Source organism: Falco biarmicus, chromosome 6, assembly GCF_023638135.1.
Source record: "Falco biarmicus isolate bFalBia1 chromosome 6, bFalBia1.pri, whole genome shotgun sequence".
NCBI classification, from domain to species: Eukaryota; Metazoa; Chordata; class Aves; order Falconiformes; family Falconidae; genus Falco; species Falco biarmicus.
This window is the reverse complement of record NC_079293.1, coordinates 6,212,501-6,232,972: the sequence shown is the minus strand read 5'-3', so window position 1 is coordinate 6,232,972 and position 20,472 is coordinate 6,212,501. Positions and strand designations below refer to the sequence as shown.

Below are 20,472 nucleotides of genomic sequence, written 5' to 3'. Positions count from 1 at the left end.
GGCACTAAGAAAACGACGCAGCAATTACCTCTGAGAGTGATGCATCAACCTTGGAAGGCACTTTCAGATCCAGCCATGGCTGATAATTTTCCAGAAGCAAAGTAGGTCTGCAGGAAAGAATGGAAAAGTTGATGCAACAGTATTTCATAGAAAGCTTCCTACAGCTACGTACAAAATATAAGAAATACCAAGCTTACCGGTGCCACGTATTTAATTTACCTGTGCCTCTTGCATTTCACCTTGCCACATACAGCACAACTATGGCCGTGGGGAAATAGCTCCGGCAATTCTAATTGCTAAGAGAAGATATTTGGACAAGTTTACATTCTTTGAAATGATTACTCTCTTAATATGTTGATACATTCATGAATTTCATCTTATACAGCTACAGAAAACCGAACAGCATAAAGACAAAGTTGTTCCTCCAGCAAGAAAACAAGATAACGAGGCATGGTATGAGAAAAAACAACCAAACAGAAAAACTGCTTCCACTAAAATCAAGTTTGAGCAGGTAGATACCCTTTCACATCTCCAGTCATGTCTCCATAAATCTGCTGGTCTAGTAACAGACCAGCTGGCTTCTCTGCAAAATTACCTTACTCGCAGACTTGAGCTATTACAACTATAACATTCTTAGTCCTATAAAATTCTACATTAAAACATTTTAAGTTAGAAAACAGTTATCTCCTTTGGGAATGTTTTATTGGTTTGGGTTTTTTTTTCTTCGAAACACAGCACTACTTTCTGGTTTGATTACAATCAGCAAAGAGGACTTGGCACTGGCTTGCCAAAGTTAAAGGATCGCTAGGGAAAAAAACCCCAAACTTGATAAAAGAGAATACAACTATGTAATTTCTCAACTACTTGCTACTCAGGTGCCAACACTGAAAAATGAGTGAAACATCAAACAGCATCCATGAACGCCCTGCCCAGCGGGCTTCACAGCTATACAGAGATCTGATGGGACTATGCAGAAACGTATGAAGAATCCAAAGTCTCAATCATTGTGGTTTTGCTTCTAAATAGCCATGTCAGTGAATACCAGCTGTACTGACAGGTGCACTTGTGAAAGCAGCCAGAGTTACACAGCAATTGCAGCCCAGTATAAATTCGTACCAAATTCAAAGAACGTTAACAGACATATTTACCTTGGGTTTATACTTTATTGTAAAAAGAATGTTGGGCAACAGGGAATCCGGTCCAAGCGAGCAGTAGAAGGTGACGACGCCAGCCACGAACGACCAGAAGATCATGAGGACATGCAGGTACCTTACAGACAAACAGAAGGCGACATCACGGCCCGGCACGGTGCGGCGGCGCCGCGGCGGCGCCACCCCGGCCCGCCCCGCCCCGCCCCAGCCCGCCCGGCCGGTTACCGGTTGAGGAGGAGGGTGGCGGCGCCCAGCCCCAGCAGCAGGCAGCAGAAGAGCGGGTACTGCCGGCAGACCTCCCGCAGCACCTCGGCGCCCCGCGCCCGCTGCCGCAGCCGCTGCCCGGCCGCCCGCAGCCAGCCCATGGCGGCCGCTGCCCCGCGCGGGGCCGGCCGGGCCGCAGGGGATGCCGGGCCGCGCCGCTTCCGGCCCCCGCGGCACGTGACGGCGGGCACGTGACGGCGGGCACGTGACGGCAGCGCCGGCGCCAGGCGGGCCGGCGGCCGCCATGTTGTTGGCGGGGGGCAGCCCGACGTGGCGGCGGCGGGAGGTGGGTGAGGCGCCCCGGCCCGCGGGCCAAGAGCGCGGTGCGGCTGCCGGGCCGGGCGCTCCCGCCCCGCCTTCTCCCCCCCCCGTCCGGCGCCGCAGCTCGGGGGAGGCGGGTGTCGCCGAGGCGGCAGGGGCGGGGCGGGGGCGGGCGGCCGCGGCGAGCCGCCGCCTCGCTGGAGCCGGAGCGCCCCGAGGCCTGCGGGGGGCCTCAGCCTTGCGGGGGGCGCGGGGCGGGCCCGGCGGCGGCTGGCGGGGAGGAGCGGCGCTCCGAGGGGCGCGGGGGAGCGGAGGAGGGCCGAGCCCGGCCGGAGCCGGGGCAGCGCCGGGCTCCCCGAGAGCCGCCCCGCAGCCCGCCGGTGACGCGCTCGGGTGGCATTTGGAGCTCTGCTGTGTCACATACTGTGCTAAGCCCTGTAAATAGAAGATCTCTGATGACAGAAAGCGTACCTAGTTATAAATACCTAGGTTGCGGGCAACAGGGGCTCCCTGGGCCGAGCAGCCAGAAAGTGCTACATCTGATTAAACGCTCTATATTTAGATGATGACCAAACTAAACCGTCCAGTTGACTGGGACACTAAAACCATATAAACCTGTCGCAAAACTTACTAATTGCTTGTAAAGAAAAGGAACGGGGTAGGCAATTTTAACAGAGCCCTCCATAACATCAGTACACCTACGAAGTTAAGACATTGGAACTATACTAACCCTGGAACGCAGTTTCTTGCTAGTGAGAAGAATTCAAAGCTAACTTCACATGAGTAACTCCTTCAGGTACAGCACGAGCCACAACCTTTCAAACTGTCTGAATGCTTTCAGTGACTGTAGTTACTCAGTCTTGGCAAGCTCAAAAGTTAGTTAATATGACACTAGCGGGTATGGGAAGTTTACTCCAACGGACAAAATAAAAGTGCTTAGAACAGCTTCTGGGAAATCTCCTAGAGGGGATTCTGAGCTGCAAATAACAAAAAGACCTGCTCAAAGAGAAGTGCCTGCTTTTACTTTGGAGAAGTATTTTGCATTAGCCCCACACAGGCACATTTGGGCAAAGGGCACCTAAACGCACATGAAATACTTCTGTTCAGAAAAGTTGGGTTTACAAATCTTCAGTGAAAACCCCACAACAATGCTGCTAAGGAAAAGTCAGTATTTGGAAGGTAAGTCAGTATCTAGAAACCAAAAGCAGAAAATAGCTTTCATAATCTTTGCTCAGATGTTTTGTCATTTTATGCAACACTTCCCTTAACCTCTACAGCAGGTGGAATGCTGCAGTTTGTCTTCAGTATGTTGACCTTTCTCAGAGAGCTTGGCAAAAGCCCAGAGTCAGCTTGAATTTCTTTAAGAGCATCTGCACAGTATTATTTCATGTCAATCCACATTTTCTGCTAGAAAAAAATAAGATGCATACACACAGAAAATCTTTGTGCAGTCTGCTCAGAGGAAATTTTTTTTGCTACTTGCTTACTTCATCCTCAGCTTTACTGCTTGTGATTTTTAGTAATTCAGTTTGCAATGTTTTTGCTAAGCAGTAACTGTTAAAATAATTCTTAAAATATTTCATAAAGATCTCGCAGCATCACGTATCTGTAACACAGGAAGCGACTTGCACAGCAAACCAGCAGCAACAGTTTAACTCCTGCTTCTATTTGTGTTCTCTACTCTGGTTTAAGTTTTTTTGATCTGTAGCTTCACTCTTCAGGATTATGTTTATGTAGTGTAGAATCTCCACAGTCACATTTAGCACTAAGTGTACCTTACCATTTGAGAAACTGTAATTTCCTTCAATTCAGACTTTACGACGCTACAACCACCTGCTTCATCCCATCCTGCTCTGCTTCAAACAGTATTAGCATTGCCCGTCACCCTCTGTAACCCTTGCCCCTGTGACTACTCAGATTGTTCTGCTACACTGAAAGACACAGTGCAGGGTTTTTTTCCAACACAAAGCATGCAAGAACAAAGGTGAAATATTGACAACAGCAAGCTTTTCAAGATTCTGTTCATTTTATGTGAGAAACTTCATCCATTCCCCAACAACAGCAAGTCTTTCTTCTTTTGTAGAACTTAAGGTTCTCGTGTTAACTGGAGAACTGAAGGGGAAAACATTCATCTGCAGATGGGCTCTCAAGCAACATGGTCAGGACCGAGTTATTCTGGAAAGCTGAATTTTATTCTAATACTTAAAATGTGAAAGGATCTTTTACTGATCGTACAAGTCATCTTACGGAGTCCGTTCTCCATATTTTTAATTTAAGAGCAACAGAGGATTGCATATTCTAGCATTCAAAAAAATGTATTAGTGTAGATCTTCAACATAACTCAAAATATAAAGCTACATTTGTTAGCTGACTAGTATCAGTTACAAGGCAGAGATTATATTTACCAAAGTGCCTTTTTTTTTTTTTTTTTTGCTTAAGAAACATGTTTGTTTTAACTAGGCAGCAGACTATAAGACACAGATTCTCACCAGCTGACTGCATTTCATTTACTCTGCAAGTATGCTTTTGCTCTTTTCAAGGCATTACACATTTTTCAGGGATAGCTGTCCCAGGATTACATAATGTAATCCTTCACATTTAGCCAAGGAATTAGTTTTCCTTTATGAATTATTTCCCACAAGTCCCTCATCATTTTTGCAGGCCCCTTCCATAAGTTTAAATATAAGGCTTCTTCATATTAACCTTTATCTTCAGCCATTTAGAAGAAAACTTTAAAATATTTAGCAAATAGCTAAGCTTAAGTAAAGAAGTGAAACTGAAGCTGGTAACTCAGATCCCAAGAAAATTAAGCATTACTAGGCACTTCAGACTTGATTTTCACGTTCAAAACTTACTTGTCTGTAAGAGAATTCAGTTGTATGCAAAAACAAACTAAGGTGAAAATTGGTATTTAACAGCACTTCTTGGCCCTTCTGGATTAAAGGAACACAAACTTTGGGGAAAAAGTAGAATCTATTTGACACAGATTTCTGGTTTGTTTTGGGTAGAAGGGTAATTATTAGCACTTAGGTAGACAAAATTAGCTTGACGGTTATAAAAAGTGTCACATTCATTTGTCTTATTAAGTTAATATACTGCTAATAGTCCGACTTATGGCAATGGCAGTCAGCTCCCTGTAGCACCCACAGAGACCTGTACTGGTCAGCTGTATGGGGATGTGTGCTGCCAGTGGCTGGTGCAGGTTCTTAAAATTGCCTCCTGGACTGCCACATTATGGACCATACGCTGACTCAGTATTGTACGATGAAAGCAGACTGGATGAGGAAATAATAACCTGGGGCCAAATACCTGCTGGATACAGCAACAGGGGCTTGGATTCCTGGATAAAGTCCCACACAAGTTGTCTTCTAGAAGAATGGGGGAGCTCAGCTGCTCCAGAACAGGAAGCAGCAAAGTGGCAAGTGGAAGGAAGGAATAGTTTTAAAAAATAAAAAAAAAAAAAAAATCAAAAATGCACAACATACTTCTCAAAAGATCACTGATCTCCACAATTGTGGAAGAATTAATTGCTAACTGCCATAAGTTTTAAATCTGTGTAATGCAGTTTGTTTAGAAACAGATTCAGTAGGCAACTGAAGCTGAAGGGGAAGGGCTAAGGGGTTTCAATTCTAAAAGGCGACTCAAAATTCATCATTACTTCTGCTGGGCAAACCAGAGGGGTGCTGAGGAGTGCTGAACGTACTAGAATTTCACTGGGACAAGCAAAGTCCATTTGGGAAAATGTACCACTGGGAAGAAGAAGAAAAAAAATCCAACCCAGCGTGTCAGAGGCAGTTTTGCCTTGAGGAACTTGTAATTCTCAAGAGAAAGTAAAAAGGGTCAGAGCAACACTAGTATATATACAGAGCTTTTCTTCACATTGTTTATGTGAAAAGAAATCTTCTGAATTCATTCCTCATGGACTAGCTACTGGAGAGAATTCAGGTATTAGAGATGAAAATAATTTGTCCTGTCATGAACTAGTTCACGGGACATTAAAAGAGAAGCATATAGAGCAGAAAGTTGCAAGATGAGTGTAGAAGATGACTACCAACAGTAAGAAACAAAAGTCTGCAAAATTAAAAACAAACAAAAGACCAAAACCAACACAGCAAAACACACCATTAGAGAATATACATGAAGGGAGGCATGAGACCTATACAGCAGATATTTGAAAAATGCTTACAAGAAATTAGTATTAGGTTTGCGGCAACATGTAGCAAAGGTGTAGTCTATGGAAATTTTATATTAGTTCACCTGAGCAAAGGATATGCACCTTAATCGAGTATTAAATGAGGTAGCTGAATTGGTTGGTATGTGCAGGGGAAAGATCTAGAAAACAATCTCTTTCAGAAACCTAGGCTGATCAGGGAGGGAGGGCTGGGAAAGCTGGCTGAATGTTAAGAATTTGTAAGAAAACGTCAGTGAAAGAAATCAGGAGCCGTACCATAGTTAATGCCATAGGACATACTTAAGAGCTCCATCTAAATTAAAAATTAAGCTGTTTACTTACTATGGGGATATCGAAAACCCTGCCCTAAGATACACACTTTGTGAAAACAGCTACATTGGGTCCTGAAGGGAATTTCCCCTGACCAACTCTGAGGTCAATAAGGGAAATTTTCAGGTAGGGAGTTTGAGGAGGAACTTGAGCCACGTTCCTTTGTTTCAGCTGAATTAAAAGTGTCAAGAAAATCCTTGTAAGATGACATGCGTTTCTGTTAAATCATTGTGAAGTGTTGTAGCACCTTACACCTCATAACTATGATGAGACCTGTAGAATTTAAAGCTAGTGTAGTTTTTAACATGGATACTTGATGGATTTGTAGAAGAGCTGTACTGAATCACCAAAGGTTCATCTAGGTGAGCTTTCTGTTTGTGATGATGGCCATCAGGGTACACCTACCTAGGAAGAAGTCATAAAAGCATAGCAAGGATACTTTCCTGTAATTCTTTTACTCCGATTCACAACCTTGGGGATAACCTGAGAAATGATTTTTTATCCTAAGCTGCAAGTTCCTTTTTGAGCAGCCATGAACTTCCACAAAATCATGCAGCAGGGAGTTCCACCACTTATGCTTGTGTGTGAAACTAGAGTTCTCCAAACACACGTTTCATTTACTATTTTATAAGACATGGTGAAAAATCATTCCCTACTCAGCACAATTGCTCCTTATCAGTTTATCAAAAATACTCTGGCTACCTGAGCAAACTGTCTTTTCCAAAATGAAGATTCCTGCTCCAGTGAGTTTTCTTCACGAAAGCACTTTGGTACCTTTTACCATCTTTGTTGTTCTCCCTATCCTTTTCCAATTTTACTATCTTCTGTTTTGCAGTGCTGAAGTAAGGACAGGATGCAACAGGGGGAACAAAACTGTTCAACAAAATGGCATTCAAAATTATGTTTATTCGTAGAACTAGTGTCTTCCTGAATTGTTGCTTAACTATTTGTTGCCCCACCTCAGTATTACTATTTTAACATTGTGGCCTATGAAGACTTATGATCCTTTTTTCCTCATTTGAACACAGCTCTAGTTTTTGATGGATTGGTTTTCTCCACCTTAGAAGTGAAAAAAATCCTAACCTGAATCTTCACATACTCAAGAAGTTCTAATCAACACACAGAACTCCAACTAACTGTAACTAAACGGCTGCTGTTGTAAGCCAGCCTGTATCAAAGAAAGCTTTCTACTGATGCTAGAATGTCCATTGTTATGTCCTGATAACAATCAGGTAAACCCAGAAATAGTGATGAGATCTGTTAGGAGGTATTTTTGGTGACTAGTGAGCTGGTATCCTGAAGCCCGTTGCTTTAGCTTCTGTGGATACAGCAGTAAATGCCTCGAGTATTTTTGTCGGGTCAGAATTCCAGGGAGGTATTTTTAGTTCAAGCAGCCCGTTTCTCTGACATGAAGTATGTAAAAGCAGTGCAGGGTAAGAGTTAAACAACATTAATTATCACCCTCAAAAAGTTACTTGTGCTTCAGTTAAAAGTGTTTCATCGAACACTTACGGGAATTGTTACAGAACCAGCTGCGTAACCAGGATATTGTTTTGTTTACCATTTGTTGGCAGAGGATGTATGGAATCAATCTGACATTTTCCTCCATTTAAATGATGTACAGCAAAATTTCAGGCATTTTCAGAAAGGTTAAAGAAAATAGAAAGCAACAGGACATAAATGCTACGTTCCCCTAGCAAGAATACTGAATATATGACAAAAGCAAAAAAATAATCTGATTTATTCTAACAGGTAGAATGCAGTGAATGACACAGCCTGAACAGAGGGCTATTCCTCCTTATACATTAAGGACAAGATTTGGGGTTTTTTTTAAAGCACACGGGCAGCTTGCCTGTATTATTTATTTAGTGGTATAATCAGAGCATATAGCTGCATGGTAAAGCTCCACTACAAGAGGAATATGAGAGAATTTAAGAAGTGGGACTCAGTAACAAGATCTGCAACCTTCTTTACAGCTCACAACTGATCAATGCTATCTATCTTTATCAGACAGCTGCCCAAGTTCCTGAAGGTACATGGAAAGTACACCAAACCTCCCCACCACCACCACCCACCCCAAATGCTGACACATTTTCACAGGAAAGTCATGTATTATTATATACTTCACCTCTAGCACTGCCATTAATGGTGCTTCTGTAAAAGCAGACGATCGCTCCGTGGGCCTATCAGCAGACGTACCTTGGCAGGACAGAAAGCCATGGTCTCTCTTCCAGAGTAGTGAAGAACAGTTACTTGTGATTCCTCCAGATGTTCTGCAAATGCAGTTCCCGGTTATGGTGCGGACTTGCCACTTGCACAGTGGTTTACCCTAAAGTGTCCTTTGCGGAAGGAGAGTGCATGTTTAGGCAGGTAAGAGGACTTTGAGCTGTCTGGAAAAGGCAGAAATTGTGAAATCAAGAAACAAGGACTATTTGGAAGACTTAGCTAATTTAAGCAAAACTCCATTACTTACAAGTTTTGCTTTGCTTTTTATGTTCCATTTAAGTAACTAGTATTCTAGCTAGGAAAGGCACTGGAGCTAGTAAGGTCTGATATCGTACGGGGGACTATTATTAACACCCGCTATTCTGAAGCTTCCTAAATCAGTTTCTGATTTGCGACTGAACGACTTGCTACTGTATAAGGTACCTGGCTTACCTTTGTTGTTCTACAGAAGTACAAAAGAAACTTTAAAATGCTAGACATGAAGTTTTTCCTCTTTCACAGATACGTAAGTATTTTAAAGTATATATTGATAAAGGGGCATTTTGAGTATCAGCTTACCATCTTTCATATCAGTCTGTAAGGAATAACATTTTCTTCCCCTTAAGAATCCGAGTCCTCTAGTCTAATCTCAAGTACGTCCAGTATGTAGTGTTCCTTCTCCAATCTGCCCCTGGCCAAAGTTCCAAGGGAAGACTGAGGTCTTTGGGATTTCAACAGATGCACATAGGCTAGCTCACGGCACAACACACAGAACTGGGGGTCCTCAGATAAACCTGAAGACCTCAAGGTGGGTTCAGTACAGTTCAGATACAAGAGGGAAGAAAAAGGTTTCTTCCTTGAAAAAGCAGATTTCGCTTCAGAAGATATCAAAATGGAGAGAGGATTCTCTAGTGTCATCCAGCTTCCTAGCAGCCCGTGTAGGAATCCCAAAACCTAGGACAAGTAGTTAGCTCTCCACTGATCACCATTCAGCTTGAATATGGTAAACTAACCTATCGCCATACTGTGGTGTACTGTCTACATCCAGTGTGTTTCTGGGATGTATCACCACAGAATCTGAAATACGGTCAGGAAACTTGGAATACCAGTCAGTCTCTGTTCTGAAAAGCCTGTGTATCTGGCGTTCTCCTGGACCACAACAGTGGGGACCAATGCCCAGCTGTGCTTCTCCTCTGCATTTTCTCCTTCAGTTGTTTGTTGGGTCTGGAGAAGTCAAGCTACCTATACAGTAATGACTCTCTTCTTCCCTGAAGCCCAAGGGAAATAGTTAAAAGCCAGGAAAAGAAAACCAGAAAACCAAAGTCATGTTATTATCTAGAAGAGCAGTTTTGGCAGGAGGAAGACATGGAGTTAGTGCATTTAGTCCAAGGTGTTAATTCAAAGCTGCTCACCTGAGTTTCACCAAGAACTCAGAACATGCACCGATCTCCACTGGATGCTCACTTCACATTACTTCTAGAGTCTGGAACGTTCCCATCTCCCACTGGGTCTTCAGAGATGCTGCACACCGTGCTCACCTGCAGAGAAAATGACAACTTTTCCCCACTGAAAGCTGTCCATAAAAACAAATACTCCTGTGTATCCTCAGTGCTGATGAACAAGATACAAAGCCTTACCAATGCTTAACTCGGTAAAGAGAGACCATCCCAGCAAACTAAACTTTGGCAAGTATATTCTACCTTCCCACATTCCTTCTTCAGCCTTCTCATACCTTATGGTCTGACACAGGCTTTTAAATTTGACAGCCCTGGAATAAAATTCCTTTTGTTCATTAAGGGAAGTGTATTTTCTTCTATTAAGACACGCAAGCTCTAGCCTAGACTTGAGGAAACTGAACATCTTCAAAATTCAGCAGCCTTCATACAGGCTCCTACCTCCTTCTCATCTCTTGAGGTCCCAGATGTCCGCTTCCAAACACATACTGTTCATTGTAAATACCTTCATTTCTAAGCATACGAAGGCCACCTCCCGTGTAGGATACATGTATTCAGGCAACCTGCACAACCAGGTCTTTGAGAAAAAGTCCCGGCCTAGTCCCAGGAAGTGATCAGCCACTTCTCCCTCTCAGGATGCTGGGCTTGTATTGCACACTCTTCCAGATAAATATGCAACTCTGTACAAGAAGCTGGTGTACTCCGGAGCTCTTTGGGCCCATCCCAAATTTGAAATCTGCCAAGGGGCTGCTAGGCTGGCATTGATTCACCCCAGCTTTACATGTGGAACGCCTGTTCTCACTTTGTCCCCTGCATTAAGCAGCACTCAAATCAAGACTTCACATGCAAGCTTTGCTAGGAACACATTCCCTCAAGCATCACTCAATTAGGAGGTATCATCAAGCCCTATTAAAAAGTTTTTCTCAATTATGCTACTTCTGTCAACCCTTTAAGGGATTATTAAGGGCAGTGAGTGACAAATGTTATACCAGTAGAGAGATGCAAGAACTCCTCACGTACACTGAAAAAAAGATCCATCTTTGGAACATGTATCAGACAATCAAGACTGGCTTTCGCCGCCCTGGGGCTGAGACTATTAGTGCATCATTTCTGAACAGCAGGTTTACAAAGAGCAGCTCTAAGGTATCACTTGCCTCTCAGAACAGGATGTTTAGGCATAGTAACGGGGTTTCTTCACCATTTTTGTACTTTGCTGTTTTCAAAACCTCCTCCCTTTCAGGGATACTTCCAGACACTTCTATTCTGGAATTTCTACCAAGTAGGTAAGCTGCCCCAGTGATTACGACAGCCAGGACAGGATCTTCTTACCTTTTCACATGTAATCCAAGGACCCTGTGTCTGCTTTCCACCTGATGTTTGAATCTGGGCAAGATCCATCACCTGACATTCCCTTCACATCGTGCTGTAGCTGCTAGATGGTGCCTGGCTTAAAGTATACCCACCTTTCACAGGAAAAGGACAGACCGATTAATAGCAGGTAAGATCCTACAAAGCTGTAGCACAGCTAAATTAAGTTGTCAGAAGTTGTGGTTTGCCAGGTTCTTTCTCTGGCTATTTCGCCTTTAACCCCAGACTACAAACTTGCCAGCACATCTAATGGCCATCTTGTGCTCACAGGCAAGCAATTTCTTTTCCCAGCTGTTCCATCACCTTATGTTTTGTCAGGGAGCAAACAAGATTACGCTTTGTTAAGAGGTTTCCCAAGCAGCAGTGTTTGTGATTCTATCACTCCTATGTTAATCTTTTAAATACAAGACAAATACACTCCCTTTGTGTTCCTCTGAGAAGGAACTTCCCTGGTTGTCATCAGTGCTTTAAAAAAAAAGAAAAAGAAGATATTTACAGAAGACCCTTTAAGTTTTTCTTTTCACAGGGAGACGTTTTGCCTTTCAAGATGTCCAAGTCAAGACAGATCTATCCTTTTTTAAACTAAACATCAAACACCATTTTAGTTTGTGAAACCTGAGATGCCTCTACATCATTTTAAACATGTGACATAGGCAGAAGTTAAAAGATTATCACATCCATCTCACTTGCCCCATATCTAAGAATTCAACACCTATCTCTATTTAACCTGCATGCCCTTAGAAAGTGTGCTGCATATTCAAGTCCTCTCCTAAACACCTTCTGGAGATAAGGGGGGGGGGGGGAAGTAGTGTTGGGTTTCTTTACAATATATGCGTTTTTGCTAGATACAAGGATTCTAAAATCAATTTGGCCTTTCTTCACAGAATCAAGAAATCACCATGATTCTAAAATACATGCCTTGATTACTGGGCTCTACGCTCAGCCACCTGATCTTAAAAATCAGAATTGCTAAGTTAATGGGTCCTTGTACCTTTAAGCTGCATATCGGATTGAACCTTACAGTTTTTCATCTTCTTGTATAAAAGCAGAAAAAGTTTTTTCTTCTAAAGGATTTAGAAGATTAAGAGAAGGCTTAAAATGCACTATATATGATTGTCTCCTGTTCTTCCAGAGACCACAAAAATCAGAGTGGATTGTCATCTACCTGCAGATGCATTGCAGTTACTATCCTAGTAGTTCTTTACTAACTCCACATTAAAAGTACAGAAGCCCTTTAGCATACTTTGCTATGAAATAATCTGCTTGAGTATAGGCCATCACTGAAGGCAGTTTGAGCTAACTCTGCTGAGATGTGATCACTACCCGATTTACCTCAGTGCCGTTTGTACCTGTGTGGCGATACACTTCAAAGCACACTGCAAACCGGGAGCCTTCACGATCCAAAAATTTAGTTGGCAATGCTTTTTCACCATTAATCTGTATACTCCTCCTCACTCATTACTCAATGCAAACTGTACTTTTTTGAAGTGTTACACTGAGTGCAACGAACTGTGAAAGTTTAGATACTGCTATGAAGAAAACAAAACCCTGTACTTCCTATTGGAAATCCACACCGATCTCCACAGTTAACCTAAAAAACCACCAACTACTTCCAAGAAGCAATTGTTGGGTCTGAGACTTACTGATCCGTTCATGCCATACAGATATTAAGACTGCTTTCTTGGACAGAAACACGACCACCTGAATGGCTCAGAACATCAACAAACCAAACTGTGTATTTCAGACCCTTACACCATTTAAAAAAAATACACTGCCATTTATTACACCATTCCCATTGTAAGATCCTGTCTATGCAAAACCAAGTTGCAAACACCACATACGTGCAAGGACGTTACTTTAAATCCAATGGATTTAAGTACTTCCAGATCCTTGTAATTTTAACTGAAAAATCAATCTCACAAGTTAATCCCATAATGGGATCTTTTTAAATTTGCTGAGAGGCTGTTAGCATTATGAAAACGTAGTGGAACAGGCAGCAGAGATTACTCCACTACATTAATCCAGCTTCCACTGTACTCACTGTTACAAATTAAAAGCCACCTGAAGCTCGTGGTACCTTCAGAATTTCCACTGACAGAAGTTACCGTGTTTCCCCCTGCCTTTATACACAAGTCTAGGCTTCCATCAGCAAGAAAGCTCCAGCACATTTCTTCATTTGCAAGTTCTGACAGATTTTAACGATCTACATGCTGTGGTTTTCTTCAAAGTAGCTTTTAAGCATCCCATTCATTCAAAAGTTAGTGTCAACTAACATACTTCTGTAGAAGTGTAAGTAATATAAATAAAGGACAGATTCACTACACTAGATTAGGTCGAAGTTACATATTGGTCACTTCTTGGTGAAAATACTACTCACATACAGACCAGTGATTGTCACTGGAGGTTTGTATTCTGCTAAAAACACCAACATAAACACACATACAAAACTCACAAATTCTGTTAAAAACTGTGGATTGGAAACAGGTGAACTTGTTAGAACAACTGTTGGCACTGGAAGAAAAAAAGGCGTCACTGCACTATCCAAAAGAAGCCTTTGACCACAACCTGAAACAAGAACAGCCCTTTAATAGCCACTTCAGCTTTTTCAGATGCAGGGACTACGTATTTTTTATGTGTCATCTTAAATGCTTAATATTAAAGATTAAAATCACCTTCCAACTGTGATAATTTGCATTATTAAAAGATTAATTATGATTTATTTTAGGCTAGCTCTCGCTAGTGTTTTGTAATACAGAGCTTGGTTCTTAAGTATGCTGAAATTGCACCTTAAGAAAAGCCCTAATTTACTAATGGGATTATTTATAAAATTGCCTTTGTTGAATTCTCACAGAAGCAGCTTTTTAGTCCTGAATTAGCTGTGCTTAGTAATACAGTTTTTTCAACAACCCCTACTAGTGACAACATCAGGTGCATTCTTTATCCCACTAAAGAGGGGGGGGAAAAAAAAAAAAAACAAAAAAAACCCAACTGAAAAAATGTTACTCTAGATGGCAGAATACCAGAAATGCTACAGCTGGAACCAGGAATTCAGGACCGGATATATTCAGTTCCTGGCTTTCAGTGAGTGGCTGTGTTCATGGAAAATCCCTTAAACTACTATGACTGCTAACCCATCAGTTTAAAAACACATACCGAGTTATCTATTAAACATTTTAGAGATTTTTAGATCTAAAGTATTTAACATTAAACAGAGCCAGATTATACTCAACATTCACTTAGCACTGAAGCGGACACTAAAACCGCAGAGTTAAAACCTATAATCTCGCTAATAACTGCAGATAAAGAGTTATTGAAACAGTCTACTGAAGTTGGATTTTAGGTACTGCAAGTCATTTAAGTACTAGAACATCTATTTTTACTTACCATTATCTTCTGTGCAGTCAAATGGCATAGGCTATTCTACTGGCTGTGTAGCAGAACTAAGAACGCATTTCGAAACTTCCTTAGTGCAAAGAAAATAAGCGGTAAGATTCAATGTCTTTTCTACATGTTAGCGACCAGAACAAGTAAAACTGTATTGTCACACTAACTGTGCAAACAAAGATAATGAACTGTCACCATTAATCAGCCAAATGTACCATTCTCAGACTAGAGAGAATCCAGATTCTGACACTGCAAGTTTTACCCAAATGACTGTCAGGAAATTAAGTGTTGCGTTTGGAGTAAACACTAAGTGTCATGAACATTCAGGAATGAAACAGCTCTTTGAACTGAGGTGTAGCTTGTGATTCAAACATTAAACATCCAAGACGAGTTTAATTGCCTATTACCTACATACTATGATTGTGTCTTTTCTAGACGGTCACAGATGCTTTTATTTTTTTAAAATGCTTTTACCAGGTACCTGCAAGCCTGACCATCTAAAGAAGCTTTCATGAAGACAGCTGTAAATCATCAATGTAACCCAATAGATGAGCTCAGCTGTGCAACAGCCACTTAAGAACTAGCCATTTAAAAATACAAGTTTGTGAAAAGAACTAGTAACCAGTTATATGTTGCCAAGACAAAAGATATCATTACATGAGACAATCACCTCTCTCTCCAAATTCCAAGTAAACTAACAAGCTAGTCCTAGTGGCATGTTTCAACAAATCTATCTATGGTAACAGTCAAGGCAAAGGAGCACCACAGAAAAGTCACTCTTTTGTCCTGTGGATTTTTTAACACAAGTATAACTAAACACTTCCAAAGTGCTGGCCAGATGACTATATGAAAAATCAGTCTCCCAGAAAAAGTTTACCATCAGAGTTCCTAGGAGCTTTATCTTTGTTTGCACTAGATGGCTGTGAAGTAACAATCATTTATTCCTCCCCCTCCCCCTATAAAGGATCAAGGAATCTTCAGCTCGACTTCCTCTCCTGTTGCCACATACCATTTTTCTCTGACAGAGCAAATGACAAAACACAATCTGGTGTTTCCTCTGCCCAACTAATGCAACTAGCTAGCCGCAGCCAACAGATGTCATGTGCTGGTGCTGGAGTTAATTCAGCAAGACACTCGGCCAAGAACAACTTTTAAGTCCACCATAGCCAGTCATAACGTTGGGATTCATATGCTTCAGGCTGTGAACACAAACTCAAGCTCCAATCTTGCTGGTTTCAATTCTCAGAACACTGCATTGTCAAGTTTATTGCCTCATTGCCTACTTCCAAAACTTGCTATTCCATTTTAAACAATTCACATTTTCCACTGTTTTCACTAAAGCAAGTGAGCCAGTAACAGCCTTTGTGGAATGTATCAATTTGAACATACTAATCTCAGAAAGTGTTACCTGTGTTTATATGTCCATGTTGCCTTTCAGTTTCATTTCTTTAAAAAGAAAAAGTCTCCCCTCACTGATGTATGGAAGCATCCAAATAACTGCTAGGCTGAACAGAAAAGCTAAGCCTGTGAAGAATTATCATAGGCACAAGGGAAAAAAAGTTGCAGCCATATATATGTTTCTATCCTGAAATATTACATTGGGAATCCTACCTTCAGAGGAGGCTAAGTTTATTTTAGACTATGTCATATCCCTCACCCCCAAGAGGAGCGGAATATTCCTTATTTTAGGTTATAAAACAGTATTTAGGCAAGAGTTGTAAAACACAGAAATTCAGAAACTGGTCTTGGTATCTGTAATAACAGCCTTCCTCCAACAGTAAACACACAAACTTAAGTTCTGGGTCATAACAAATCTCCTCTTTAGAAATGAAAAAAAAAAAAAAAAAAAAAAAAAAGAAAAAAATAGTACAGTTTTATGTCCTATATATGAAACCCTTCAAAGAAAAATGAATATTAAACCAAGAGTATAATTTAAAAAGCTGTGTATTGGAGTGTTTATAAACCAGAAGTGTTAAGCAGCAGCAGTTTCCGATTTCTCATTAAATTCAACTAGACTTAAAATTTAGGAACACATTACAAACCAATGAGGAACTACACTAGCTTACACTCAAGCCTTTGCAGGTGTTTCAGTAAAGAAAAGCCTCCTATGAGAATAAACAGAGGCAGCGTAACACATGAAGCCAAGACTTGCTTTCAACGTGCCAAAAAGAACTTAGATGTCCATTTGTCACCAAAGCACCCCGTAAGAGATGCATTATTGCTGTAGAACATTTCAAGTTTACCAACACCCAAGTGCAACCAGACTGATGTTGTATATATGCACTTGCCCATTCTCACCAGTATTTCCACTTAATAATGAATGGTTTTTCTTTACACAATCAAATTTAAAGCTTTGAAAATAACATTTTTTTGATTTTTTCCACAATATTCATCACCACATGCAATTTAGTTTTCTGATCATTTTGCTAAAAAACTGCACCAATATCAGAACAGTGCAAATCATATTTAATTTTTAAAGTTATAATGGCTTGAGTTCATAATTAGAGGGAACACTGTCAAGATTCAATATTTTGCTTACTCACCATTGCTCGCACTCCATTAAAACACTTTCCTGTCAATTTTGCTCCCCCTTTTTTTTAAAAAAACAGTAGTCCCCCCATGCTTTTATCAGAGTTGAAATTAAGGATATGATCCACAATTTCAACACACATGGTGCCTTAACAGCAATGTTTTTATGCACTTCCATCAACTGTTGCAATTCCATAAATATATTATCCCACACCCCCCCCCGCCCACCCCCCCACCCACCCCACCCCCGACATTTCCAGACCAAGAACTAGTCTCTAGCACTTGTGATCCCACAAGTGTTTTAAGTTTTTTAGCAATGGAGAGATTTCAAGATTAAGAAATCTGAGGACCTGCCTTCTCCTACAGCCCCCAGTGTTTTTATTTTATAGCAAGTTCAAAATTGGTTTCCACATCTTGACAGTGTTCCTTATAAAACCGTATGACAGTAAAAGTGCCAGTAGGCATGGCAACCTCTTTGAAGGGAGCATTTAAACTCCTTGGCACTGGGAATACCAGCACCAAGGATTACATTGAAATTCAAAATTATACTTTTAAGGCTACAATTAGCAAACCCACTTTCCATAAGCCTAATGTTCTATCACTAGATTTGAAAATTCAGAAGCTAACGCAACTGTATACTTTTATGCTCAAATTTGAGGAAAAAAGTTACTTTTCTTTAGCAAGGGCAGTACACGAAACTGTGGTAGCAAATGTCTCTTAAGCATTGACTACTCATTTCACCATCATTCACTTACTTTGTCTTAAAAGTTCAAAACTGGCAAGGCACATTTACATATTCCAATGAATACTTGACAATTTTAAATTACACTTCATGTCCCAGCTATCCCAGTAATTGACATACAACATACTAAAATGGTTTATTAAGATAACAAAAAAAAAAAATCAATTAATGTGAAACATACAGGCTATTGGCAACCACTATTCTAAAAATTATGTAAATACAAGTAAACATACTGAAATGTGTGCGATTCTAAGTTTTTAACCAGAAGATCTCTGTACTAACACACATTTATATTAATGACACATAAAAAAAATAAAAACTTTATTACAAAAATAAGTTACACTCGCCTCCAGCTTACAGTATAAAACAATTTTATTTGCAGGAATGCAAAATGATTGTTTGCCATGAGCATTTTCAACATATGACATGTCTAATTTTGTTAGAATTTGCATTTACTGGGGGAACTGGTGTGTATAAAACCTTAATTAGGTATAAGCTTCAATTTTCATTGTGGTGCCTATGGGTATGTGGTATAACTGCAGTATCCCTTTGGGCAGGGGGTTAAGGGAAGCTCTTTATGCCAAGTCCAAAGTAAGTCATAATTCCATCTGTCTTTTACCTATATGAAGTTGGACTTGGCAAAGTTCTTTGTTTTGTCTTTTTTAAGGGTGGTTCAATAGAGGATGCTTCACCACTGAACACTCACTGTCATCAAGGTGCTTTAGAAAATTAAAAACATAGCACAAATGATTGTACTCTACTCTACTCTACAGGTTATCATGATCTGCGTAAGAGAAATGGAAAGCTGATCCACATGTTTTTACAGTGATCAGCAGTAAGAAATGCACTAATGAAAACATACCTTTTACCTAAAAAGCTAAACTACAGCCATATACTATTCTATGATTTATGAAAAACTTCAAAATATCCAAACGTCAGGCTTCACTGTACAGTTGTCAGTTTTAGTCTGACCTTTTATAAAGGGACACTGCAGTATTTAGTACAAGTTGCTGATGCACTTTTTTTGAACATCTGATGTCTTACAAAAGTAACATCTTGCTAAACTATTATACATCCAAATAACTACAATATCTGAAGAAGCAAGGCTGCTTTTTCAGCCACAAAATACGACAAAAGCAAGGCCTGTTATGATGGTCATGAGGAAGTCTTACAAAGCCTCTGGAACTAAAGGCAACTAAGAATGTTACATTTGGTATATTATAATCTTACCCTCATATCATATTAAACAAGCCTTGCTTTTATCTACAAAGATTTTCTATGTACAGTACAGACAGGGTATAGTTCAATCCTCTGCTACTGAGGTAGTTAACCAACCCTTTAAAAAAGGTTCTGAAAAGAACCACTATCTGGAATGCCTGACTAACCAGCTCTGATGATTACACCTGAAACTGCTGTATCTGAACACAATTCGTAAGTGATTACTATATAGACAATCATGATTAACCTTCATGAGCAGAAATAAAATTTAAGGATACCAATGATGGTATTCATCTATACCACTGCAATAAAAATTTAAATGCAAGAATTTGTGAATACCACTTTTGGAATCCTTAACTAAGAAAACTTGGGGGAAAAATCTACTTAGAGCAGATTTTTTAAAGAACGACTTTATTCTTTATTAAGATACCATGCTAGACGTTAAGGATTTTGTTGAACACATTGGGGAAATAGAGTAGCTTTAGTTTAATAACTTGCACTGCAGAGAAAACTGTTAAAGAAATTAATTTCAAAGTCCAAGTATTAGTTCAAATGTCCCATATTTGAATCCATGATCTTCGCAGGAAGGTCTTTTGCAACAGAATATGCTCCTATACAGCTGAGATACTTAAGGTTGCTTGATATCCTTACCATTACTCCACTGCAAGCTTCTGGTGTAATCCCACATAGCAAGTCAGTCTTCATTGTAACAGGTCAGGACCGGCCTCGACCCCTTTTCCCTGCTAGCCAGGTAACAAAAGGAATCAATTAGATAAATCATTTTAAACTCTGGTCTGTACATTTGTTAACATAAAAACTTAGCAAAATGAATTATTTAAAAATAAAACTATCAGACAAGAACATTTTGCCTTCTGATTTCCACTAACTTTGGAATTTTGCTATGGGTGTTTTACCACTTTGTCACCAACTGGTATTATTTAAAAAGTTAAGATTAAAACCTTGTATCACCAGCTAAGGTTCTGCGCACTGAGTCACAAACATCTTTACATTATAGAAAATTCCCAGTAACAGTAATATAAAAATTGGTGGTTATAGTCATCATGAAAACATGTTGAAAATTGAATCAAGTCTAAGCGTAATGTGACTTGTGATCTAGTTTGAATTTCAATGACCTAACTGCTTTAGGCACAACTTCTTTTTAAAAAGATCACATCTTTTAAGGTGCAATCCTTACTTTTTTTTTTTTTTAAAATGCTGTTCAAACTCTTAAGACAGTAGCGCCAAAATGAAACAGAAAAAAAATACCTAGCAACCATTTTCAAGGCAGTTTTCAAGACGACTCATTTAGCTGAAAAGCACCACTGAAGAAAACAGACTAAAAAAGTCTATATATTATATCAGGGCTCTAAACCTCATCCATCATCTTTAATGCAT

The 20,472-nt window shown here is 40.3% G+C and overlaps 2 protein-coding genes and 1 long non-coding RNA gene across 10 annotated transcripts in view; 1 reads left to right on the top strand and 2 right to left on the bottom strand.

The window, feature by feature from the left end:
* Positions 1-11,300, bottom strand: part of SNX14 (sorting nexin 14) — a 64,748-nt gene extending 53,448 nt beyond the window's left edge. For 2 of the 5 annotated variants that reach the window (XM_056342486.1, XM_056342488.1), the window contains exons 1-4: positions 1,377-1,565; positions 1,149-1,269; positions 220-296; positions 29-107 (exon numbers count right to left, since the gene is read on the bottom strand). In XM_056342486.1, the coding sequence (XP_056198461.1) occupies positions 29-107; positions 220-296; positions 1,149-1,269; positions 1,377-1,516 (417 nt within the window). In that variant the 5' untranslated portion in view covers positions 1,517-1,565. Of the gene's footprint in view, positions 1-28; positions 108-219; positions 297-1,148; positions 1,270-1,376; positions 1,598-8,376; positions 9,932-11,165 lie in introns of those variants that run through there. The other 3 variants (XM_056342490.1, XM_056342489.1, XM_056342487.1) reach the window with 3 other exon arrangements.
* LOC130151007 (uncharacterized) lies at positions 11,213-14,161 on the top strand. The gene is made up of 2 exons (XR_008822461.1): positions 11,213-11,334; positions 12,089-14,161. It is a non-coding gene; the product is annotated as an uncharacterized LOC130151007 (long non-coding RNA).
* A 2,876-nt stretch (positions 14,162-17,037) lies between these two features.
* Positions 17,038-20,472, bottom strand: part of SYNCRIP (synaptotagmin binding cytoplasmic RNA interacting protein) — a 26,245-nt gene continuing 22,810 nt past the window's right edge. For 2 of the 4 annotated variants that reach the window (XM_056342491.1, XM_056342493.1), the window contains exon 12: positions 17,038-19,820. In XM_056342491.1, coding sequence (XP_056198466.1) covers positions 19,792-19,820 — 29 coding nt within the window. In that variant the 3' untranslated portion in view covers positions 17,038-19,791. The remainder of the gene's footprint in view (positions 19,821-20,472) is intronic. The other 2 variants (XM_056342492.1, XM_056342494.1) reach the window with 1 other exon arrangement.